General features: G+C 49.7%; 6 protein-coding genes across 11 annotated transcripts; 4 read left to right on the top strand and 2 right to left on the bottom strand.

The window, feature by feature from the left end:
• The first annotated feature begins 4 nt into the window (after positions 1–4).
• LOC1280846 (large ribosomal subunit protein eL39) lies at positions 5–725 on the top strand. Its single transcript, XM_320713.4, has 3 exons — positions 5–144; positions 243–346; positions 467–725. Exons 1-3 carry the CDS (start codon positions 142–144, stop codon positions 513–515), a joined length of 156 nt encoding a protein of 51 aa, XP_320713.3. The 5' UTR covers positions 5–141; the 3' UTR covers positions 516–725.
• Positions 726–835: 110 nt separating this feature from the next.
• Positions 836–3,484, bottom strand: LOC1280847 (coiled-coil domain-containing protein 22 homolog). Of its 3 annotated transcripts, none has more exons than XM_061659750.1 (6): positions 3,178–3,484; positions 2,846–2,951; positions 2,608–2,779; positions 2,225–2,531; positions 1,625–2,154; positions 836–1,530 (listed from the first exon to the last, which is right to left on the bottom strand). In XM_061659750.1, the coding sequence occupies exons 2-6, from the start codon at positions 2,893–2,895 to the stop codon at positions 946–948; spliced, it is 1,644 nt and encodes a 547-aa protein (XP_061515734.1). In that variant the 5' UTR covers positions 2,896–2,951; positions 3,178–3,484; the 3' UTR covers positions 836–945. The 3 variants fall into 3 exon arrangements, with proteins under 3 accessions (XP_061515734.1, XP_061515737.1, XP_061515735.1); XM_061659753.1 differs by having other exon boundaries at positions 2,846–3,136; positions 3,220–3,322; XM_061659751.1 differs by having other exon boundaries at positions 2,846–3,136; positions 3,216–3,321.
• Positions 3,485–3,736: 252 nt separating this feature from the next.
• LOC1280848 (probable transaldolase) lies at positions 3,737–7,330 on the top strand. Its single transcript, XM_320715.5, has 3 exons — positions 3,737–5,480; positions 6,213–6,336; positions 6,415–7,330. Exons 1-3 carry the CDS (start codon positions 5,378–5,380, stop codon positions 7,187–7,189), a joined length of 1,002 nt encoding a protein of 333 aa, XP_320715.4. The 5' UTR covers positions 3,737–5,377; the 3' UTR covers positions 7,190–7,330.
• Positions 6,892–8,148, bottom strand: LOC1280849 (anaphase-promoting complex subunit 10). The gene is made up of 2 exons (XM_320716.5): positions 7,920–8,148; positions 6,892–7,840 (listed from the first exon to the last, which is right to left on the bottom strand). Exons 1-2 carry the CDS (start codon positions 8,026–8,028, stop codon positions 7,392–7,394), a joined length of 558 nt encoding a protein of 185 aa, XP_320716.4. The 5' UTR covers positions 8,029–8,148; the 3' UTR covers positions 6,892–7,391.
• A 2,464-nt stretch (positions 8,149–10,612) lies between these two features.
• On the top strand, positions 10,613–14,690 carry LOC133393706 (probable peroxisomal acyl-coenzyme A oxidase 1). Of its 4 annotated transcripts, none has more exons than XM_061659738.1 (10): positions 10,613–10,678; positions 11,527–11,676; positions 12,112–12,274; positions 12,347–12,639; positions 12,750–13,155; positions 13,224–13,577; positions 13,643–13,798; positions 13,880–14,138; positions 14,211–14,411; positions 14,482–14,690. In XM_061659738.1, exons 2-10 carry the CDS (start codon positions 11,553–11,555, stop codon positions 14,539–14,541), a joined length of 2,016 nt encoding a protein of 671 aa, XP_061515722.1. In that variant the 5' UTR covers positions 10,613–10,678; positions 11,527–11,552; the 3' UTR covers positions 14,542–14,690. The 4 variants fall into 4 exon arrangements, with proteins under 4 accessions (XP_061515722.1, XP_061515720.1, XP_061515724.1 ...); XM_061659736.1 differs by having other exon boundaries at positions 10,613–10,815; XM_061659739.1 differs by lacking the exon at positions 10,613–10,678 and adding an exon at positions 10,931–11,193.
• A 607-nt stretch (positions 14,691–15,297) lies between these two features.
• LOC1280851 (probable peroxisomal acyl-coenzyme A oxidase 1) lies at positions 15,298–21,537 on the top strand. The gene is made up of 10 exons (XM_061659735.1): positions 15,298–15,533; positions 15,671–16,217; positions 18,862–19,021; positions 19,099–19,391; positions 19,466–19,871; positions 19,944–20,297; positions 20,376–20,531; positions 20,602–20,860; positions 20,929–21,129; positions 21,198–21,537. The coding sequence occupies exons 2-10, from the start codon at positions 16,088–16,090 to the stop codon at positions 21,255–21,257; spliced, it is 2,019 nt and encodes a 672-aa protein (XP_061515719.1). The 5' UTR covers positions 15,298–15,533; positions 15,671–16,087; the 3' UTR covers positions 21,258–21,537.
• The last annotated feature ends 25 nt before the right edge of the window (positions 21,538–21,562 follow it).

The raw sequence follows: 21,562 nt of genomic DNA, 5'->3' as shown, positions 1-21,562 counted from the left end.
ACAGGCGGAGTGTGCGTTTTCCAAGGAACGCATGTCAAAGCGCGCGTTTACAGCGTCGAGTCGAAGCTGCGTTTGTGCGTTTCCGACAGCCAATCGGTCTCTTTTTCGTCATTGGTCTCCGAGTAGACACACTTGCACGAAATGGTAAGTTGGAAATTCGCCGGAAAACGCGGAAAATATCGCCCGCGGTACCCCATAAGCAGTGTAATAATGAACGCAATCGTATCCGCTCTCGTTTTCAGGCGTCCCACAAAACGTTTCGCATCAAGCAAAAGCTTGCCAAGAAGCTGAAGCAAAACCGACCCATTCCGCAATGGATCCGTATGCGCACGGGTAACACCATCCGGTAAGTTTTTGTTGTGCCGCATCCACACACACACACACAGCGGAAGTGTCCACAATCGGTCGTGCTTAATCCTCCAACTAAATGTGCTAATATGTGATTGTTTGTCTGCCCAATTTCCAGGTACAACGCCAAGCGCCGTCACTGGAGACGTACCAAGCTGAAGTTGTAAGCGCGGGGGCACCCTCTCGTTTGCGTATTGTTTACCATCGAATTCGGGCGCGCGCAGGAACGGTGGAAATGAAAGGCAAAATTGTCCTTTCCATCCATCCGCGACTGTTTGTGACGAGTTTGGTGCATTTTCAATATTACTACCGCAATGTTTGTGCACCAACATGTTGAATAAATAGGCATCAGCTGGCGCCAAACATCCCCCAAACAATTTGCCACATGAGCGTGTTTTTTCGTTGGTGTGTTCTGTGAAGTGAAAATTGTTCCGTGTGACCGGTTGTTGTTTTCGGGTGTAATCTGTGTGTGTGTGTTTTAGGTCCATTTGTCACGAGGAATATATCACATTTTATTTTCCCTACGTTGCCGTGCCCGCGCAATGCCATCAAAAAGCCGTGTTTGTTGCTTCTGTCCAACTACTTTCTCCCCCCTTTTTACTTCGTCCCATTCCGCCCGGTGGACAGTTCCAGCTGCTGGATGGCTTCCTCCAGCCGACGGCTTTCCCGCTGCATCTCCTCCAAATCCTGCCCGATCTGGGCCAGATTCGTCACCACGTTGCGATCCTTCTCGTTCTCGATCTGATCTTCCAGCTCACGCACCTCACGCTTCACCGTGCCCGTTTCCTGCACCAGGGCCGTCAGCTCGCTGCACTCGGTGTGCAGGGCGACGAGCAGAATGTACGCCCGCTTGCAGTACTCGTCGCGCTTCGCATTGCGAAAGATCAAATCATCCGTCACGGTAAACTGCCGGTCGAGCTGGCCCGTGATGGAGTTGATTTCCTTCTGCAGGCTGCGCGTATCGTGCAGTATCTTGTCGATGTCCGTCTTCTGCTTGCGGATGTTGCCGATTATCTCCAGGATGCGGCTCGTGTACGCCGTGCGGCTCACGGTGCGGCCCATCCGCTCGTACTCCTGTACCAGCCGGGCGTGCAGGGCGCTCTTCGTCTGCAGGTCGACGATCACCTCCTCCGATTTGTGCCGGGCGGACTCGATCTGATCAAGCACCTTTTGAGATTTGCTCTAAAATGGAGAGGAAAAAACGTTTTATAACCGTCACAATTCAAACCCGAAACGCACACGCACGTGTCCTTGTGCGGTTCGCTTTCCAACGTACAACTTGGTCCGAATTTTTGGCTTGATGTTCCTCCAGCGTCGCGACCAGCGGGGACCGATGCGCTTCCCACTGGCTTTGCAGCTTCTTCATCTTCTCGCCGGCCGCGGCAATGATCGACTCGAGCTTGGCCACGTTCACCTCCGGGTTTTCCAGCAGGATGTGCGTGCGTTCCTTAATCTTTTTCTCCTCCTTTAGCTTTTCAACCACACTTTCCACCGCTTGCGCGCTTTCCGCCACTGTTCGGCGTTTCGCGTGAAGTTCGCGCTGCTCGCGCCGTGACTCGGAGATGGCCGTTTCAATGGCGGCAATTTCTTGCTCGAGCGCATCCAGCTGTCCTAAGCGATCGGGCGTTTCGGCAGCCTCCTCAAGCTCTTCCGCTAGCGGACACTGGGCTTTGTTTTGCGCGTAGTAAGCTTGCAGCTTTAGGATGGAATCGTCCGTGCTGGCGGCAACGTCCGGCGCCCGCCGATCCACTTCATCCTTTTCCTCCTCCCAAAACCCGCTCCGGCGTAGCCAGTATTGCTTAATTTCTGTGCCAAGGCGAGAAAAAAACACAAATTAATATCGTTTGAAGCCACTTTCTTCCACGCAATCCCGTACCAGCCGTGACGTCACTTTGCGTTACAAACGGAATGTTGGCACGGGAGCGGCTTCCCGCCCAGCCCAGCGTCGCGTTCCGAAGATCGAGCGGCGTGGCCGGATCCTTCCGTCCGCGCAGCTGCTGCCGCATACTGTCCAGTATCCGGTTCTCCAGATCCGTCACCCGATCGAGCGGTGCTTCCGGGTCGGCCGCATCGGTCGAGTCTTTGGGCAGCTGCTCGATGAGAAACATAAACACGCGCCGCACCTCGGCCACGTTCGAGTACAGGAACGTCTGGTAGCCGATGTCGCGCCGGTAACCGACGGCCTACGGAAGAAGAAGAAGGAAAGAAACAGTAAATCAGTCGTTGGAAAGTAATTCGAAAAGCGAAAAAGCCACCAACCGTGCAGGCTTCCGCTAGCCGGGCAGTGACGGTGAACCGTTGCGCCATCCCGGGCGGCAGCGTTTGCGGGAGGTCCAGGGACGGATCGATCAGCAGCAAACATTTCGAAACGGTGCGCACCAGCACGGCGGGCGTAAACTGCTCCAAACCCTGTATGTCTTCGTCCAGATCGCTGTAATTGGCAAGCAAACACAATTGGTCAGTTTCGCTTAATGTTGGTCGACATCAAACCACCTACCAATCGATTTGACGCAACGAGTGCAGAACAATATTGTCTATATCATCCATCGTGGTGATCTATTGCATCCGGAACGACTGGGAACTAGTGGAGAGGACCGTGCGTGCTATCGCGAGCAATTGCCACAACGAAAACGAGCGAGAAAACAGAGAGAGAGGGCCCTTAATTCTTCTTATCAAACTCTGTTCCGAATGTTCGGCCACATCCGGCTGCGCGACAGGGCGACGACGGGGCTGGTGTTGGTGGTCACTTCACCCCTCCTAAATCCTTCGTATTTACACTGAACACATCCTGTGGAACACGGGACAGCACGACATATAACAAAAACTCACTTTTTTTAAGTTACAAAACCTCTCTCACTCACGCATACCCACAAAGTAAGTGCCGTATCAGTGAGGACAGCTCCATAAATTAATTCCACTCCCTGCCGCTGCTGGTGAAGTCGTACAAAAGACAGCGCAGGCCTCCCTCCTTCCACGGTCCCCTCAGTTTGACGGCTGGCGGTTTGTAAACATCAACACCAACACCAACGTACGGCCCGCACATCCCGTCATCGCAGCAGGCGTTTCTCTTTGACAAGCAATTGCAGCCGGCCCTCGACAGTGCAAGCGATGAATGGGCGGAACATTATTCAAAATTATTTAAATTCTTCCCAAAATTTGCAACAATTACGGGGCAAATTTGGTTTTATCAGATTTAAAGTGCTTATGTTAAACGTGTTATTCTTTTTATAAGAGTTTCTTGTTGGAAATATTTTTCTTGTTGTATTATTTGATGCACTCTAATCGTGAATCTCTTTTTTTTGTCCTATCCGGTGCAAACGTCCCACTCCAGAATTGTCGAAGCTTTGCATAAAAATACTTGAAGCTGCGATAATGAACAAATAACTCACACCAATGTACGCCCGATGCACCGAATTGTATGCACGTTATCATTCTTATGCAGTCATTGAGAAGTGTCAATATTTTTTCATGATTAATTTGTTTTATTTCTTTTTACGTGAGATGTCTTTCCTCAAATTGGTTAATCCTGCTCTGGTACAGTGTATTTATGTAACACATTTCTGCGGTCTCCATAAACTCCAGAACGCATCATTCACGATTCACACTGCTCCTGAGTCTGGAACTGTATGATCAACTGGTATCATCATATCAAACCTGCATCATCATGGAAGCTGCTTTCGAAACAAGTCTTGGTCGTTGGAAATATCCCAAAGCAATCTAGAAGAAGCCGGTCAGGTAGTACAGTCGTCAACTCGTCCAAGCCCCGAATGGACCGTGCCACCATACGTTTAGGAGGGACTACTATCCTGCTATGGTAATAAATATGTCACGGTGTGCCGAGCCCACTAGTGATACAGGCAGGCCTTGACCGACAATGGATGTTGTGCCAAAGAAGAAGAAGAAGAAGAAGAAGAAGAAGAAGAAGAAGAAGAAGAATCTAAAACTAGTAGAAGTTACTCTCACTGGAATTTAATTCTTACTTATTCTGGTTTTCGTCCCAGATACGCCTCGGTCCTGTAACTGGTCCAAAATCTATGTCTGTATCAGATATGTCTGTCAGATAATGGGATAACCTATCCCATTATATCAGTGGAGTAAGAAGCACTCTCAGTGAAGGATATTCCCACTGGAACTCCGGATTGGAACCGGGTTCTGGAACTGATATCGAGCCGTTTACATTCTGGAACTGGCCTCGAATCTCGAAACCCGTTCCAAGAACCTATCCTAAGCCTATCAAGATGCTGGAACTGATACGGAACTTTTTTCCGGTTGTGGCACTATTTCCAGCACGTTTCCTGCTTAGCAACTGACACTACATCAATCTCTTAACTAAAACTAATTGCATACCAGTTCAAGTCCTGCAGGTGATACTGAAAAGATGTCATGTAAGTGACCACGATTTTGATGGCTTTATAGATGGATGAATTTCGTTGTTAGCGCTAATCTCGCGCCTATCCCGATTGCAAAAGTTATTCAAAGACAGTTGCAGTCTTGTAGATGATACAATTTTTTTTCTAGTTGGCCGGAACTGGTTCCAAACCCATGTCGGTACATCAACATGCATATAATCTACTTCAATGCTGCGACTCAATACTCATTTTCACAAGAGCCAATGAGGTTTGAGGACGATCAAAATTCCTGGAAAGATCCCCCAAAAAAATATTCCGAAAATCCACCAATTCTCCAGCCTGCTGGGTGGATTCGACACCGCGCGCGCCCTGTTTGCAAGTGTCTATACGAAGCCTCCCCACCCTTTGCACACACACACACTCACACACAGACAGCCCTACACACAACCTTTTACAGCCGGGGCTCTACTCGCACAGCGTGCGCTTCACGCTTCACCGGGCCTCATTGCCGAAAGGGAACGGAAAGGAAACGGCAGCTCGAACACAGCCTTTAGCGTGTGTGACCCCTCGCGTCTAGTTCGCCAGCTCTCCTTCTACCACCCCACCTCCACCGCCGCAAACACACGCACCCGTGTGGCAGTTCTTCAGCTCTTCCATCGAATTTTAGATTTCAGTCGACGATGAGCAGCGCTGAACCGCAGACGAAGAAAACGAAAATGGCTTCGAGTTTGGAACAACTGAAACAGCTCACCACGATCGTGGCCGACACCGGCGACTTCGAGGGTAAGTAACGGGGACGGAGGGAGAAGGGCAAGAGTTTGTGCAAAAGGTGTGCTGGCGGCGAGTGCGACAGGAAATTCGCGAAGGAAACTTTCCAGATTGTCATAGTAACACGGGCTGGCAATTTTTCGCCTTTTTCGATACTGTTTTTGGCTGGTGCAATGGCGACCTGATGAGGATTTTTTTTTGTTCCGCTGCAATGCGTGTAGTACAAGTGTCGATCAAGGTGACCGCTTAAAGGTGATTCTCTCCAGCACTGGTTGCTTGCGTGCGGTGGAGCCGCCTGCGACACACACAATCGTCATCTTCTCAAACAACCATTATCTCCTCCGTAGCCGTGGCAAAAAACACGCGCGCGCGATAGCTTTGACGCTTCGCTGGCACAACATCTCCCCAAGCGGGGGAAATTGTTTTAGCGTTTTCACGTTTAATTCCAATTGGAATTTTTAAATGCCTCTCAATAAACCGACCTAGTTGCTCCATTTTGCTCCAACGTGGGTCACATGAGCGCGATCGGTGCCTCGGTAGAGGTCAAACGGTGATTTCCTTTCACCCGCCTTGTACCAGTCGCACTGACCACATGGGGGTAGTGAGAGAAGGACAGAAAAACAGCTCGCGATCGTGCCATCCCGCCAAGGGAAGGCCGTACGTTGGAGGAGACATGCACTAAGTTAGTGATTTGTTACGATTGTTTTATCCAACTTTCCCCCGCTTTTTTTTTTTTTTAATTTACAGCGATGAAAACGTACAAGCCAACCGACGCTACGACGAATCCGTCGCTGATTCTGTCCGCGGCCGGCATGGAGCAGTACCAGCATCTGATCGATAAGGCCATAAAGCACGGACAGAAGGCGGGAACGTGAGTTTTGATAGCAGCTGAAGTTGCAAATTCTGTATTTAATCTATTTCCCCCCCCCCCCCCCCCTATTTTGAGCAGCACGCTGGACGAGCAGGTGTCCGAGGCGGCCGACATGCTGTTCGTGCTGTTCGGGTGCGAAATTCTGAAGCTGGTGCCGGGCCGCGTGTCGACCGAAATCGATGCCCGGCTGTCCTTCAACAAGGAAGCGTCGGTGGCGAAAGCCCTCAAGCTGATCGCACTGTACGAGGAGCGCGGCATCAAGCGGGACCGGGTGCTGATCAAGCTCGCCTCCACCTGGGAGGGCATCCAGGCGGCCAGTGTGCTGGAGAAGGAGCACAACATCCACTGCAACCTGACGCTGCTGTTCTCGTTCGCGCAGGCAGTGGCCTGTGCCGAGGCGGGCGTCACCCTCATCTCACCGTTCGTGGGCCGCATTCTCGACTGGTACGTGGCCAACACGGAGCAGAAAGCGTTCGAGCCGGAGCAGGATCCGGGCGTCGTGTCGGTGACCAAGATCTACAACTACTACAAGAAGTTCGGCTACAAGACGGTCGTGATGGGCGCGTCGTTCCGCAACGTGGGCGAGATCATGGCGCTGGCCGGGTGCGATCTGCTCACGATCAGCCCGAAGCTGCTCGGCGAGCTGGAGAAGAGTGCGGAACCGGTCAAGCGCTATCTGGATGCGGAGAAGGCGAAGGAGGTAGCGCTGGAGAAGGTGCAGATGGATGAGGCCACGTTCCGCTGGATGCTGAACGAGGACCAGATGTCGACGGACAAGCTGTCGGACGGTATTCGCAAGTTTGCGGCCGACGGTCGCAAGCTGGAAACGATGCTGCGTGGTCTGCTGCAGTAAGGAGGGACTCTGGAGAGGGGTGCTCGGTACGGTAAAACCGGTGCTGGAGCCGCCTCACAAAGGTTAAAACGAAAAAGGTTCTTTATGTTGTGTGTTGTCGTTGTTTTCTTCTGGAATTAAATGTGCTTATATTTTGATAAATAGTTTTGCGTTACCGTTACTAAGCCCCTTTCTCCTCCCCCCCCCCCACCCCCTCCTCCCCTTAGCGTATCGTTCTAAACTGGGAAAACTCTATCGTGCTAAACTTGCCGTGATGTTCGAGCGGATACTGCGAACCCTCCGTCGGCGAGTGGATCCGGATCTGGCGCATGTGCGTATCGCGCCCGTTCTGATGGTTGCTGATGACCGCGATCTGTATCATGAACGTGCACATCAGCATCTCCTCGTACTCCTTGATCGGTATGCAAACCCAGCCGGACGGTTCGCACAGGTCCACCACCTCCACCTCCTGCAGATCGTTGAAGTGCGTCCCGCAGCGGATCGATATCCGGCTCGGGGTGTAGCTTTCGTCCAGCTTGTAGTCGGAGTAGATGTAAATCTGGCTCACCGTCGTCTTCCGGTGAAACTGTATGTTGACCAGATGGGGCAGCTGCCCGTCCGACTGCCAGTACGTTTCCATCGAGTTGTCGCGCAGCTGATCGACACCGAAGCCTGGGCCAAGGGACAACAAGACACGGTCGGAGTATTGTGGCTGGCGTGCAATTCCCGGCACTTCCCCCCCATTGCTTACCCGGTTTGCACGACGAAAGACTCCATACCGCCTGCCCGCCGACCTCGCGCACCGTGCCCGACCGTTCCTCGGTGATCGGGCACACGTTCGCTCCCATTTTGACGCTCATTTTGCGGTGCACAGGCGAACGGAAGCCGCAATCATTGGCCACGAAAGTTTGACCGTTGTTTGAAAATAGCGGCTGCTTTGTTTGTGCCCGGTTTTGTTGACAGCGCCGCGCGGCTCACGAAGCTGTCAGCTGTCGAAGGCAACAAACCCGTTGAACAACGTGCTGTTGCGGATAGTGATTGCAGTCAAGGGAACAAAATCAACGTACTTTCTCGTTCTGCCTCATAGGCAAGCATACCAGAAAGAGCGAGAGAAAGCTTGCTCATTACTGTTTCCTGGGTAGAGTCTGTACGCGTGCAGGTGAATTGGTATGGTTTCAATGTTAACCTTGCCCCGTTAACTTACTTTCTATCGTTAATCGTTAGGTAGCTGTCAGACACATCACAAAAAAAACACCGTAACGAAAAACAGATAAAATATAACGCTTCGTAACACTTCGTAACGTTTCGTAACGCCTCCTTTTTTTGGTCGACGGAATTCGGTCCACCCGTTGGCGATCGAAATCCTAACGAAATTGCTGTTATTATGCTTCTGCAGTGCAAAACAGCAATTTAACACAAATTTAACTTACCAGCACTATACGGCTTTGAACCCTCTAGTACCCTCTAGCCAACCATCTTCAAATTCGACTAGAAAATTTGGCTGACATCCAGAAAAAACACCGTAACGAAAAAAAGGTGAAAAGTAACGCTTTTTAACACTTATTAACGCTCCGTAACGTTTCGTAACGCTTCCTTTTTTCGGTCGATTAAGCTTGTTCCTCCGATTCTTGTTCTTTTGTATCTATATAGCCTTCTAACTTTCTGAGCAAAAATCTACATGAATGGTCGTGTGGTCAGATACGTGGGTATCAACACCAACGACCATTACTTAAATCTCACTTGCTTCAGTGCTGGTGATTTCCGTTGGAGTTTAGTATTTAAACAATCGTATCGCCGTTCTAGTTCTAGCGATGCATAACTTCAATGCGAAACTATACAACAGTACAGAGGAAATGAGAAAGCTCTCCTCCTAGCGATGAAGCTCCACTGGTTGGGGTATCCCACCAACAGATAGCGCCATCAGCTTTTTTGCTATTTTTAGAATGCATGAGTCGTTTGCCGTCTGCTAAACGAAGTCTTTCTATATTCCGTTTAGGTAGAGTGCTTGAGTCGTATAAAAGCCGTTTAGTAGTCGTTTAGTGGATCTGTGGCACTTGGGGTGTGTCCTCGTGCTGATGATTGGACATGGTTTCAATGTTAACCTTGCCCAGTTAACTTACGTTCTATCGTTAATCGTTAGGTAGCAGACACACAAAAAAACAACGTAACGAAAAACAGATAAAATATAACGCTTCGTAACACTTCGTAACGTTTCGTAACACCTCCTTTTTTTGGTCGACGGAATTCGGTCCACCCGTTGGCGATCGAAATCCTAACGAAATTGCTGTTATTATGCTTCTGCAGTGCAAAACAGCAATTTAACACAAATTTAACTTACCAGCACTAAACGGCTTTGAACCCTCTAGTACCCTCTATCCAACCATCTTCAAATTTGACTAGAAAATTTGGCTGATACCCAGAAAAAACACCGAAACGAAAAAAAAGGTGAAAAGTAACGCTTCGTAACACTTAGTAACGCTCCGTAACGTTTCGTAACGCTTCCTTTTTTCTGTCGATTAGACTAAGCTTGTTCCTCCGATTCTTGTTCTTTTGGCACAACAACCGTTGTCGGTCAAGGCCTGTCCCAAGCGCCACAGATTAGGCTTAAACGACTGGAAAATTGAATATCCATAGAAAAAAAATGAAAGCTCCACAGCTTCATTGGTTTCATCAATAGATGGCGTATTACAACTCATCATTATATTGCTATCCTTTTCTTGCAATGTGTTTCGACAAGTTTCATCTAATCATGACCTATATAGCCTTCTCACTTTCTGAGCAAAAATCTACATGAATGGTCGTGTGGTCAGATACGTGGGTATCAACACCAACGACCATTACTCAAATCTCACTTGCTTCAGTGCTGGTGATTTCCGTTGGAGTTTAGTATTTAAACAATCGTATCGCCGTTCTAGTTCTAGCGATGCATAACTTCAATGCGAAACCATACAACAGTACAGCGGAAATGAGAAAGCTCTCCTCCAAGCGATGAAGCTCAACTGGTTGGGGTATCCCACCAACAGATAGCGCCACCAGCTTTTTCTCTATTTTTAGAATGCATGAGTCGTTTGCCGTCTGCTAAACGAAGTCTTTCTATATTCCGTTTAGGTAGAGAACTTGAGTCGTTTAGAAGCCGTTTAGTGGTCGTTTAGTGGATTTGTGGCACTTGGGGTCTGTATCACTACTTGTGGGCTTTCAGTGATTTATGGATTACCCCATAAGAGTTTTTCCGGATTAATTCTAGTAAACAATGGGAATTTTTTGTAGAATATATGGGCTTACGGTCCTTTCGATGCGCTTTTTTGTGTCTGTTTGGCCTGAACCTAACAAATTGAATCAACCGCCCTTCATCATTCTTTTCAAAATCTCGCCACCTGCTTTTTGCTTGTCGGGAATGCAGTACGCAGCCAGCTGAGTTGCTGTCAATGGTCAGAGCCGCAGCCAGCGGTAGTTGAGAAGCGCTGAAGGGTGCATTGATTGGCTCGCAGTCCCGAACGATCGTGTTCGTTGGTAAGTGCAAGGGGGGAAACATTCCACCCTGCAAATCTGTGGTAAATCAACCGTGAAAATGTGAAGAAGGTGTAGTTTTGCTTAACGTTATCTCAAAGCTGTTGTGTTGGGGATTATTATCTAAGAAAAAAAAACTGGTAAGCATACAAATTAGGGAACAACTTATGCGCCAATACACGATCATATGTGTTTTGTTTTGCATAACCGCAAGCATAAGTGCATTTGATCCAACTCGTTGCAATTGCAGTGCGAAAGTAGACGAAGCAGTGGAAGAGCCCTTATTAGTTTAATTAAAAAACGCACACACTCACACACACACCACGCATCCGTAACTAAGCAACCAGAGATCGTTTATCTTCGGTGCATTCGGTGCAAACTGCAAACTCTACAGTTCAGTAGCAGTACGCGGGGCAAAGTCCCCGTATTTCCACCGTCGTCTGTCGCATGTCTCTCGGTTGGGTGTATGGGCGAGAGCTCGCGCGCGCCCTCTCTCGTTATCTGATAAAGGGAGAAAGGTATGTTAGGCAGGGGGGGGGGGGAGGGAGGGCGAGGTTGGTTGTCGTCGCGGGAAAGCGAGCGATAGCATTGCGCTCCAGTGTGCGCGCGGGGTTGTTCGCCAATAAAACCAGTCGCGCAAGCGGTTAGTTTACGGAAGCGCGTCAACTAGCGCAGACGCAAAAGTGAGGGATCGTACGCAACTACTAGCACTGCTTGCTATTGTGCGCGAAGAGCTTTGGGGGAAAGGTCATTGGCTTTAAGGGTTAGCGCGATCAAACGGACGGCTACATCGAATCGAACCGAGTGCGTAGACGAGCTGCCGTATAAAATTATTCCTCGATCGTTTCTAGAAGTGTGACCAACCCCCGTGCACAAAATGCCGGCATCCACGGTGAACAAGGATCTGCAGGCGGAGCGGGATAAGGGTAGCTTCGATAGGAACGAGTTCACCCTCTGGTGGGTCGGCGGCAAGGAAAAGCTGAAGGAAAAGCAGGATCTAGGTAAATATGCAACCGAATAAAAAGGGAATAGAATTAGTGGCTCGAGACTGTTCTGGCTTTTTTGGAATGATTTGGCCTGTTGTTTTGGCTTATCTTGCCCCAAGGGGTGCACCACACCGCGATTGCACTGGGCAAGATAGACAGTTTCAAATAATGTTATCGGCTGACAGGGGGCCTGTACCATTGCGCACCGCCTTACGGCGGGCCGGCTTAATGGTGGACCTCTTGATTTCATCTCAAAATTTGACGAGTCACTGGGGGGGACAGATAAAACGCGCAAAAACATACACCACCCTACCCCATCAACGGTGAAGGTCATCTAAATTACAAGCGCAATTCTTCATCTTTGCGTACACAGAAGCTCACAGTTCTTCTTAAAACATGATTAATTACCTTTGTGGAATATGATTTTTTGTCCCCCCCCCTTTTTTTTAGAAACCTTTTTGGCCAACGATCCCGACTTCCACAACGAAACGCCGATCCACTTCCTGTCCCACAAGGAGCTGTACGAGGAAACGATCCGCCAGGCGACGGCCATCTTCCGCAAGGTGCGCAAATTCCACGAAGATCGAGGCAATGGCGATCCGTCCAACTACATGTGAGAATTGTGCTTCTTCCCTTTATTTTTTTGTTGATTAAAAGTCAATAATTTCTCCGTGCATGATTTTAGGCAAATTCTGGGCGGTCTGCTCGGCAACGGTATCATCCGGCAGGGCAATCCACTCGGCATCCACTTTGCCATGTTTGTGCCGGCCCTGCTCGGGCATGGATCGCCGGAACAGCAGGCGGAATGGTTGCCCCGTGCGTTGAAGTGTCAGCTGCTTGGGACGTACGCACAGACCGAGCTGGGTCATGGGACGTTTCTGCGCGGGCTGGAAACGACCGCCACGTACGACGAGCGGACGGAGGAATTTGTGCTGGAAAGTCCTACGCTCAGCTCGTACAAGTGGTGGCCCGGAGGATGTAAGTGGCAAGATGCGGTTGAATTTCTTCTATTTATTGCAGGCTATTTCTAAATCAAGGCTTACTTCGATCAATGATTATTTACAAATGCTCATTGCATACCGTTTCAGTGGCACACACGGTTAACTATTGCGTGGTGATGGCGCAACTGTTCTCCAAAGGAAAGTGTCACGGCATCCAGCCGTTCATCGTGCAGCTGCGCGACGAGGAGACGCACATGCCCATGAAGGGGATTGTGATTGGGGAGATTGGCAACAAGCTCGGCATGAACGGGGTGAACAATGGCTATTTGGGCTTTGAAAAGGTGCGCATTCCGCGCAAGAACATGCTGATGAAGAACGCCAAACTGCTGGCGGACGGTACGTTCGTGAAGCCACCGTCGCAGGCGCTCACCTACGGCACGATGATGTTTGTGCGCGTCATAATCGTGCGCGATACGGCGCTCCATCTGGCCAAGGTGGCGACCATCGCCGTGCGGTACTCGTGCGTCCGTCGCCAGAGTCACATCAATCCGGAGTGAGTAATGCACGGGTTGGGCTCGTTCTATGATGTGTTTTATTAACCGTTTTCTCTTCTTGCAACAGTCAACCGGAAGTGCAGGTGATTGACCATCTGACGCAGCAGTACAAACTGTTCCCTTCGATTGCGCGCAGCATCGTGTTCAAGCTGACGTCGGACAATCTGTGGGAGATGTACAACCAGGTGACGTCCGAGCTGGATCAGGGTAATTTGGAGCGACTGCCGGAGCTGCACGCGATCGCCTGCTGTCTGAAGGCGGTCACTACGGCCGATGCGGCCAAGAGTGTGGAGACGCTGCGTATGGCTTGCGGTGGGCATGGCTACATGACGTGCGCTAACTTCTACAACACGTACGGCTTCGTGACGGCCGCCTGTACGTATGAGGGGGAGAATACGGTTCTGTTGCTGCAGACGGCCAGGTATGGGTAACCGGAACTGGAGGAGTCATTGCACCTGAGTTAAATGTTCTTGTTTGCTTGCACAGATATCTTATCAAGGTGTGGAACCAGGCACTGAAGGGACAACCGCTGGGGCCGACGGTGCAATACCTGAACAGCTTCATCCAGAGCCGAAACAATCGCCATGCGTGGATTGATACCGTGCCTGGTATTGTGAAGGCACTGCAAACGGTGGCTGCTGGGTAAGCCACTCGGCATTGTACAATTTTAATGCGATTTTTAGGCGCTTTTCTGACTCCAACCTTTCAATCACCATTCTTCAGCAAGCTGCGCCTGGCGAACGAGCACGTGGAGCAGCGCAAAAAGGCCGGCTACACGCACGAGGAGGCGGTCAATCTGACCTCGCTCGAGCTGGCCCAAACGGCCGAAGCGCACTGCCGCGCCTTCCTGGTGCAGTCCGGGCACGAGATGATCGAGAAGCTCTGCCAGAGGGTGTCGCCCGCCCTGGCGAAGGTGATGCGAACCGTTGGCGAGCTGTACGCTTACAACGAAGCGCTCGACTCGATCGGTAGCCTTGTTCGGGTGAGTGTGACTTAGCAGAGGGTTTTCCCAGCTGTTGCTTATTTTATTTGCTGGTTATTTCTCTCCCCTCAGTTCACAACGATCAGCGAGAGTGACATTAATCGACTGCAGTCCAAGCTGGAATCGGCCCTGCTGGCCATCCGGCCGAACGCGGTAAGCATTGTGGACGGGTTTGCCATCCCGGATGTGCTGCTCGGCTCGCCGCTCGGTGCGTACGATGGCAACGTTTACGAGCGGCTGTACGAGGAGGCCCAGAAAAGTCCACTCAATAAGGTAAGATTCAACGGAAAATGGCACTCACTTGAGCACATCTTGATAGTATGCATCCTCCCGATCGTTTCAGGAACCGGTTAACAAATCATTCCATCTGTATTTGAAACCGTTCATGCGCTCGAGCTTGTAAAAAGGAGCTTGCAGCCGGGCTCAATCAACACACCCACGCTTGAGTGGGTCGAACATGGTGCTACCAATCGTATGTTATCGGGGGTTATGGGAACTGTTATCTACATGGGCTATAATAAACGACGTTATTCAAAACTGATTAACCTTAAACTGTGCGACCGGATGCCCGTGAATTATTTTTGATTTTCCAACTGAAATATGAGAAGTGATACTTTTTTATTTTAAAACTTTCTTAACTTATGGTGTAATTAATATTAAAATTTCCAATTTGGTTTAATAATAAAGGCATTGGTCTTATTTAGTTTGTTGTCCAAATTGGATGTTTAAAGTTTCATTTACTATGTTTTAAATATTTTGTTTTATACATGGAATCGGTTTTCCCATTTGTAGCCTTCAATGCTGCACTATACGATTACTTTATTAGTAATTATGTATTTTAAATAAAACAGCAGTAAAATGATCCATTTAAAAGTTGAGTTGTTAAAAGTTAGAGATGAAGGTGTAAATTTGAACATTGCGACAACGGTTAACCATTGCCTGCCAGAAAATTCACGTTTATTCTTGCTTTAGCAGGTGTTAAATTTTGATTATTTTCACTATAAATTTCGCTTATTTCCTATTGGGCTCTTCAAAATTGAAAACAATGCAAACAAACTCTAAATTTGAAAAAGCAAGCTGCAACGGTCGTTCGTTTGAATCGGAGCACGCAACCCGAACGCATAAACAGTCCGTCAGTTTGACGTTTCTCTCGCAGCGGGGAATGAAATTGTAAATAAACAACAGTGCATAAAGGGCAGCAGCAGCAGCAGCAGCAACAAAAAAGCAAGCAACCCCGTAATGTTGCGACCAGATTACGCATTACTTAAGTCGCCCCGCAGTGGGGTGGGGGATGCTCGTCCGCATGTGTGTATGTGTGAAGCGCTTGGAAAGCTGTAAGCATCGTCTCCGTTGCGTTGCGTTGCGCTGTTCCCGTACGGACGGTGGACTGTGCAGGTTGGTTGGTGTTCGCGGTTCGCGGGAGGCTCAAAATCCCCCGCTTCGATAAGAGCTTATCAGCAGTCCTGCTGCACACAGAAAGATCCGATACGTGTGTGTATTACCGCACTGATAATCATCGATTACAATTTTAGGGTGAATTTAAAGGTTGAAAGCCCATTCCAACGTGTCAGTGAAGGAGCTGGGCGTTTACGTGATTGCGTTTGCAGGACCCCACAATTACAGCGCACCAAAGGTCAGTTTATGGTGTTCGAACGCGACCCGAAGAGTAACGCACAAAGGAACACAAAGGGGGAGCGCGCTATCTCAAGCTCCCTAATCACAGGAAGGCGCGCGAGCCTCCACCCATCGACGAAACAGCACGCTTCCACTGGTCATTCCGCAGTCATTCGACGAACAAGGGCCCACCCCGTCATCAGTCGCTCGGTGGAAGAGCCCTATTAAGGAGGCAAAATTGGATTGCGCTTCGTCGCAAGTGAAATAGAAAGTACGTGGCGCACGTAGCGCAATTACGCCAGCAAGCGCAACAACAGAAAAGCAACGCACCAGCCATGCCTTCGACCAGTGGTACCGTCAACAAAGACCTGCAGGCGGAGCGGGACAAGTGCACGTTCAACAACGAAGAGTTCACCCTCTGGTGGGTTGGCGGCGAGACGAAGCTGAAGGAGAAGCGATTCCGTGGTAAGCGACTGGGAGGGATGGACTCCATAGAGAGTGAGAATGGAGAGGGGGCATAGTGGAGGGGATGATGTACATTGGCTTTTCGCTTCCTCTGCGAAGGCCAACGTCAGAAAGTGGAACGTGCGTTGTGGATTTTGCAGCTTCTCGCTTGTGCGAGCATAATGCTGCCGTTGTGCTGTCTGACTGTCTTTATGACACGGGCTCCGGGAACCGGTCTCGACCGTATGATGCAAGACGCTGTGACGAACTTTAGCCGGTCCCCGCTCGTCCCACTGCCAACGGCGTTGGGAGACTCGGGGGCGCGAACGAGATCGTTCTAGAGAGGGCAAGGCAATTGTAGGTGTACGTTAGGAGCAATTAAAAGTGGAGATTTCAACTACAAATGCACGCAAAGGGCTGAAAGGTACACACTTGAGATTGTTTGCCGGTAGGAAAGGAAGGGATGATTACACTTGAACCTTATTTTTTATTATATAAAACAATGCAATGTGAGGCAGTTTGGTGGCTTTTGGCAAGGAAAACGGAGTCTTTTTTATAATCTAATTGAGAGGATTTAATGGAAATTATTACCAAAAATTAATATTGCAAATCATATTCTAAGGTCAAAATTCTCAGCTTGATTGCTTTAAATTGTTCTCAGTGCAAATAACACGTACACAAACACCCTCTAACCGGTCAAGGGTGAAGTTCAATTCCAATTTCGTTATCTTATGCGCTAAATCTGCCTAGATACCTTTAATTGCCGGACCTACTGATCGCCTTCTTGCCTCCCCTCGGGCGCGCATTTGCTGCCTGCAAGTCATCGTTATTTTGCGCGATTCACGTTCGAGTGCCCTCCTGCGAGTGTTAACGCGCATTGAAGATTGTTGTGAACATAGATTATCGTCCGGCCGATTTTATTTGTGAGTGTAATGAATGCGAAACGAACGAATCTTTCAATATGCGCTAATCACGCGCTTATCAATCCCGGTCAAGGGATTTGCCGTCGTACGCGAAGCACAAAAGAAGTCACGTAGTAAACAAATGACGTTAAAGCGAGAGCGAATGCTCGGTGGGGGGAAGGAACGAAACGAAAGTGGTCCATTCCAGCTGATGGTTTTAATAAGACTAATATTTACATTGTAGAGTTTTACACTATCTGCGATCTGCCTTTGGCATTTGGTCAACTACAGACTACTAGAACTCAAACTAGATCTACAACACACCGTGTCAATCGCTGGCTTGGCCTGATACGCGTAGCGATAATTCAAATCCTACGAGGAACTCCTACCTGTTTTTCCGTCGTCCTTCAGTGTCTTCAGACGCTCGCACATGATCATGTACTGTGGGTTCTTGGACGTCAGATCTTCTTGTAGTACTCCGTGAAGTTGTCGCACTATCTCAACTATCTTGTTCCGGATGCTCTGGCACTTATTAAGGAACTTATCCGGTTTTAGCTGTGAGATTGGCGTATCCTTCCATATCACACCCGTCTGAATTGAAGAATTCTTCATCAAGATCACCTTCTTTTCTTTGAAGAGCACTTCCACGCCAGCCTGCATTAGCTACGTCATGGACAGGAGATTTTTCCGAAGTGTAGGCAGATACAGGACATTTCCTGTGCTCATGAGAACACGAGACACTCTCCATTCTTTGCTAAGTCAATATATACCGGTTGATTCAAAGTTTCCAGGGATGAAAAACACTAGTGATAGGAAACATTAAGTTTTCGATTCCGGCTAGCTCTGAAAATTTCTGGAATCAATTCCGGATTTCTGGATCAATTCTGTAGGTCTGGAGTCGAAATCGGTTACGGAATCGGAATTGTGTCCGAATTCTTATTCCAGAGCTAATTCCAATTCTTAAATCATTTCTGATTCCGTTACCAGAGCATTTTGCGATTCCCTGGACGATTTCGATTAAGGAGCCGATTCTGATTCCGGAGCTATCTTCGGAATCGGCTCGGGAATTGCCTTCGGAATTGGTTCCGACGTCGACTTCGGAATTGGTTCCCGAGTCAATTTTGGAATTGGCTCCGGAATCGGTTCTGAAATTGGTTACGGAATTGGTTACAGAATTGGACTTGATTTCAGGATCGGAATCGGCTCCCAAATTGATTCCGCATACGGGATCAGAATCGGGTAGGTCCGATTCCTAGCTCCCACCACTAAAAACACCGAATTAACCATGAGGGACACTGACTTCTGAATCCAGTATGAATTTCTGTTGTCCCATGAGTGGTTCTTACGTCCTTTTCCATCCGCCAGGAACACAAGCAATGTCTAGAAGCAATGTAAGGCAGAGCAGATATCCAGAGCAGAGCCCTTTCTTCTAGCTCAAATTGTTGAAGGTGGGCGTGTCACGATGTTCCGTCCTTCAACTTAGACGTGCGATTTGATTTCGTATAACCATCTGCCTTCCCCAGGACTTCTTGTCAAATGTATCTTCAAGAACGTTCCACATTACCTTCACCGTGGTTTTCTCCTTGTATACATCCTAAGTCATCCCAATACATCCTCATTCGGGATGATACTCTCCAGCAATGACTTGGCCTTTGCGTCCATTTCTTGAACCCCTCAGCAGCTTCATTAGCTGTCTCTGCAACGTCTTTCACTACTTTGTAGTTACTTACTTTGTTTTTATTTATGGCTTTTCTTTTCCACAGAGGACTTCTTCCTAAATGATCCCGAGCTGCAGGAGAAGGTGCCGCTGCACTTCCTCTCCCACAAGGAGCTGTACGAGGAATCGGTCCGCAAGGCGACGGTCGCGTTCCGGAAGGTGCGCAAGATGAACGAAATGGGCCAGGACGGGGTGGACAACTACTCGTGAGTATCTGCAACAAACCGATTTCCGTGAGTTTCCATGCTTAACATTTCCCAAACAAATGCTTCACACATTGCAGCGCACTGCTGGGAGGACTGCTGGGAACGGGCATCCTGAAGCAGGGCAATCCGCTCACCGTGCACTACGTCATGTTTCTGCCGGCCATCCTCGGCCACGGCACGCCGGAACAGCAGGCCGAATGGTTCGGGCGGGCCTGGAACTGCGAGATTATTGGCACGTACGCACAGACCGAGCTGGGGCACGGGACGTTCCTGCGCGGGCTGGAAACGACCGCCACGTACGACGAGCGGACGAAGGAGTTTGTGCTGCACAGCCCAACGCTGACCGCTTACAAGTGGTGGCCGGGAGGATGTAAGATGGGATTGGGTCAATCGGGAAAGCCAACCACATGCACACACATTTCTAAACAAATTCTCTTTCCTCAGTGGCACAAACGGCCAACTACTGCGTGGTGATGGCGCAGCTCTACTCCAAGGGACAGTGCCACGGCATCCAGCCGTTCATCGTGCAGCTGCGCGACGAGGAGTCGCACGTCCCGATGAAGGGCATCACGATCGGCGACATCGGCAACAAGCTCGGCATGAACGGGGTGAACAATGGCTTCCTCGGGTTCGATCACGTGCGCATCCCGCGCAAGAACATGCTGATGAAGAACGCCAAACTGCTGGAGGACGGCACGTTCGTGAAGCCACCGTCGCAGGCGCTCACCTACGGCACGATGATGTTTGTGCGCGTGGTGATCTGCCGCGATATGGCGGCGTACCTGTCGAAGGCGGTCACGATCGCCGTCCGCTATTCGGCCGTCCGTCGCCAGAGCCACATCAATCCGGAGTGAGTTTGAGCTTTGTTTGTTTGTTGTTCCTCTTCATTTTGCTAATGCGTTTGATTGATTGCTTCCTGCAGCCAGCCGGAAGTGCAGGTGATCGACCATCTGACGCAGCAGTACAAACTGTTCCCGGCGCTTGCGAAGAGCATCATCTTCAAGCTGACGTCGGACAACCTGTGGGACATGTACAACCAGGTCACGTCCGAGCTGGACAAGGGCGATCTGGAGCGGCTGCCGGAGCTGCACGCGATCGCCTGCTGTCTGAAGGCGATCACGACGGCGGACGCTGCGGCCGGTGTGGAGCTGTGCCGGATGGCTTGCGGTGGCCATGGTTACATGACGTGCTCCAACTTTTACGGCACGTACGGCATGGTGACGGCGGCCTGTACGTACGAGGGCGAAAATACGGTCCTCTTGCTTCAAACTGCTCGGTAGGGATGATTGTTGGGACCTTTTTCACCCTTTTTTTAAGGACCTTATTAACATCCTTTATTTCGCTGTACTTGCAGCTACTTGATGAAAGCGTGGCAGCAGGCCCAGCGGGGACAGGAGCTAGTGCCCACCGTCCAGTATCTGGCCCGGTTCCTCAGCAGCAAAAACCGTCGCATGGATTGGGACGATTCGATCGGCGGTATCGTTCGCGCCCTGCAAACCGTTGCTGCTGGGTAGGGGGGCACAAATATTATGCAAAATATGTCAACAGTACTAAACTCCTAAACCCCTTTTTCATTGCAGCAAACTGCGCCTCGCGGCCGAACATATCGAGCAGCGGCAGAAGCGTGGCGCCACGCTGGAGGAAGCAACCAACCAGACCTCGATCGAGCTGGCCCGCACGGCCGACGCCCACTGTCGGGCCTTCCTGGTGCAGTCCGGGTGCGAGATGATCGAGAAGGGCTGCGCCACGGCTTCGCCCGAGCTGGCCAAGGTGCTGCGCACGATCTACCATCTGTACGCGTACGATGAGGCGCTCAAGTCGCTCGGCGATTTGCTGCGGGTAAGCCGTCACACACTGCTGAATGATGAGCTTTGTCCGCAGTACAGGGTATATTCTTTCTTCGGCAGTTCACCACCATCTCGGAGAGCGACATCAACCGGCTGCAGGCGAAGCTGGAGGATGCGCTGACGGAGCTGCGCCCGAACGCGGTCGGCATTGTCGACTCGTTTGACCTGCCGGATGATGTGCTCGGTTCGCCGCTCGGCGCCTACGATGGCAACGTGTACGAGCGGCTGTACGAGGAGGCGAAGAAGAGTCCCCTTAATCAGGTAAGCTTATTGGGTGGGTCAATACGGGTTGTTACACGGTCTTGATTTGTATTTTTTTTTTGTTTCAGGAACCCGTAAATCAATCATTCCACATGTATTTGAAACCGTTCATGAAGTCGAGCCTGTAGAGGAGTTTTACTTTTCAAAACAAAACCCCGTTTGCAGTGTGTGAGCGTGCACAACGGTCTGGTGATAGTGGAACATGTTGGTTAACGTAATAAGCGATTTTTTGTTTATGTTATTTTATGTTATGCGGGGCAGAGGTGTATGGAAGCCTTTTTATAGATAAATTTTCTATCAAACAGAATGTTGGAGGAATGCACACAAATACAGTGCGCATTTGGCATACACTTTACACTATGCAGTTGTTAAATATATACACTATACGGTAAAAAACAGAAATTTAAACCGATTGTTTCTATTTCTTTCCGTA

The sequence above is a fragment of the Anopheles gambiae genome, chromosome 3 (genome assembly GCF_943734735.2).
Source record: "Anopheles gambiae chromosome 3, idAnoGambNW_F1_1, whole genome shotgun sequence".
NCBI classification, from domain to species: Eukaryota; Metazoa; Arthropoda; class Insecta; order Diptera; family Culicidae; genus Anopheles; species Anopheles gambiae.
Note: the sequence above shows the minus strand (reverse complement) of the source record. Positions and strands in the feature narration are given on the sequence as shown.

Excerpts from the sequence above, each read along its gene's own strand:
- LOC1280846 (XM_320713.4), top strand. Across the intron at positions 347-466 it reads CGCACGGGTAACACCATCCG|GTACAACGCCAAGCGCCGTC; the intron begins GTAAGTTTTTGT and ends CCCAATTTCCAG.
- LOC1280847 (XM_061659750.1), bottom strand. The coding sequence starts at position 2,895 with ATGGATGATATAGACAATATTGTTCTGCACTCGTTGCGTCAAATCGAT. Across the intron at positions 2,532-2,607 it reads GGCTAGCGGAAGCCTGCACG|GCCGTCGGTTACCGGCGCGA; the intron begins GTTGGTGGCTTT and ends CTTCTTCCGTAG. Across the intron at positions 2,155-2,224 it reads GCAAAGTGACGTCACGGCTG|AAATTAAGCAATACTGGCTA; the intron begins GTACGGGATTGC and ends GCCTTGGCACAG.
- LOC1280848 (XM_320715.5), top strand. The coding sequence starts at position 5,378 with ATGAGCAGCGCTGAACCGCAGACGAAGAAAACGAAAATGGCTTCGAGT. Across the intron at positions 5,481-6,212 it reads CGACACCGGCGACTTCGAGG|CGATGAAAACGTACAAGCCA; the intron begins GTAAGTAACGGG and ends TTTAATTTACAG. Across the intron at positions 6,337-6,414 it reads CACGGACAGAAGGCGGGAAC|CACGCTGGACGAGCAGGTGT; the intron begins GTGAGTTTTGAT and ends TATTTTGAGCAG.
- LOC1280849 (XM_320716.5), bottom strand. The coding sequence starts at position 8,028 with ATGAGCGTCAAAATGGGAGCGAACGTGTGCCCGATCACCGAGGAACGG. Across the intron at positions 7,841-7,919 it reads TCTTTCGTCGTGCAAACCGG|GCTTCGGTGTCGATCAGCTG; the intron begins GTAAGCAATGGG and ends CCCTTGGCCCAG.
- LOC133393706 (XM_061659738.1), top strand. The coding sequence starts at position 11,553 with ATGCCGGCATCCACGGTGAACAAGGATCTGCAGGCGGAGCGGGATAAG. Across the intron at positions 11,677-12,111 it reads GAAGGAAAAGCAGGATCTAG|AAACCTTTTTGGCCAACGAT; the intron begins GTAAATATGCAA and ends CCTTTTTTTTAG. Across the intron at positions 14,412-14,481 it reads AGAAAAGTCCACTCAATAAG|GAACCGGTTAACAAATCATT; the intron begins GTAAGATTCAAC and ends CGATCGTTTCAG.
- LOC1280851 (XM_061659735.1), top strand. The coding sequence starts at position 16,088 with ATGCCTTCGACCAGTGGTACCGTCAACAAAGACCTGCAGGCGGAGCGG. Across the intron at positions 19,022-19,098 it reads GACGGGGTGGACAACTACTC|CGCACTGCTGGGAGGACTGC; the intron begins GTGAGTATCTGC and ends CACACATTGCAG. Across the intron at positions 20,861-20,928 it reads CGCTCGGCGATTTGCTGCGG|TTCACCACCATCTCGGAGAG; the intron begins GTAAGCCGTCAC and ends TTTCTTCGGCAG.